This window comes from Pygoscelis adeliae, unplaced genomic scaffold (assembly GCF_000699105.1).
Source record: "Pygoscelis adeliae isolate BGI_AS28 unplaced genomic scaffold, ASM69910v1 Scaffold482, whole genome shotgun sequence".
In the NCBI taxonomy this organism is placed as follows: domain Eukaryota; kingdom Metazoa; phylum Chordata; class Aves; order Sphenisciformes; family Spheniscidae; genus Pygoscelis; species Pygoscelis adeliae.
In genome coordinates, this window is record NW_008824192.1 from 20,617 (window position 1) to 21,890 (window position 1,274).

Here is a 1,274-nt window from a genome sequence, read left to right on the forward strand (position 1 = left end):
GGGGGGGGATTGCCCTGCTCCAAGCCTTTGCTCTGCCATGCTCAGGTGTGCCTGCTCCGCTGCACCCTGCTGTCGTCCCTCCTCCTCCTCCTGGTCTGCAGCATCCATGAGACGGAGCAGAACAGCTACTGCCAGCAGATCATCACGGAGAAGCACCTGGCCGAGCTGGAGGAGCTGGTGAGTGCCCTCCCCGGGGTCTGCTGCGGGACCGGGGCCCGTTTGGGGCTGGGCAGGCGCAAATCAGCCCTTATTTAGGGCTGAAAAGCAGCAAATCAGCTTATTTTCAGCTCTACCAGCTGAGCATCCGTGGGCATGAGGGACAAGCAGGCACCGGGGGGTGACACACGGTGGTGCCTTTAGCAAGGGTGGCCACGGAAAAGTGCCGGTGGGAGAAATTGAGAAAGAGGGGAAGTGGGAGCTGGCAGGAGGGTGGCAAGGAAGGGGGCACAAGCGGGGCTGGATGGGTGCAGGGGTGATGGGGAAGCGGTGGAGAGGACCGGTGCTGTGGGGCCATGGCGTTTTCCGTGCGGCTGCGGAGGGGGTAAGCGGAGGAATCCGGCTGCATTCCTGAGTCCAGCTGCTTGCCTGGAAGCTGGGCTGGCAATGGGGCTGTGGGTGGGTGGCAGGCAGTGAGGGGGGCCCGTTGGCCAGGCTAGCTGGGCGATGGAGCCAGAGCCAGGCTGGCGATGGGTGCCTTCATCCCGTGGGCAGCTCCGGGTGCTCGCACCCACCCCACAGGGAAGCAACTCCTGGCCCCATCCCGGCTGCTGGGGCCGTATCCCGCCCTGGCCCTTGGCTCACCTCTGAGCAGGGAATCACGCGGATGCTCGGGAGAGAAACGGGAATCGGGGACACGCAGGGATTTGCACAGTTGTCACAGATTAAATTCTGCCGTTGCAGCGAGTGGGGTGTGCGGGCGAGAGGTGACAGCGGCACCTCTGAATCCTCGCTGCCCGCTTGCTTTGCACCGAGCTCTCCGGCTCGCAGCTGTGTCCGGACTTGCTTTACCTCTTCCTCTTTAAGCACCAAGCTGCGGTGCCAGGAGCTGGCAGATGTCGTGTGTGCAAGCTCAGCTTCCTCTGCCCGAGCTGTCCCTGCAGCCCCAGCACCCCAACGTCTCCGGGGAGCCTTTGCTTTGCAACCCCCGGGGATTAAAAGTGGGTGCGTGGTTGGGGGGGGAGAAAGGGGATGGAGCAGGTTTGAATGGAAGTCGTGGTTTCTCTGCCGGGGATTACAGCCCTCTCCTCTTCCCGCTGGCCGAGGAGCCGGCCCTC

General features: G+C 63.7%; 1 protein-coding gene across 1 annotated transcript in view; it reads left to right on the forward strand.

Annotated features, from left to right (window-relative positions):
* Nucleotides 1-45: 45 nt before the first annotated feature.
* CSF1 (colony stimulating factor 1 (macrophage)) overlaps nt 46-1,274 on the forward strand; it is a gene marked incomplete at its 5' end in the record, with an annotated part of 12,405 nt that continues 11,176 nt past the window's right edge. Inside the window, one exon of the mRNA XM_009334751.1 lies at nt 46-177. Within this exon, the coding sequence (XP_009333026.1) occupies nt 46-177 (132 nt within the window). The remainder of the gene's footprint in view (nt 178-1,274) is intronic.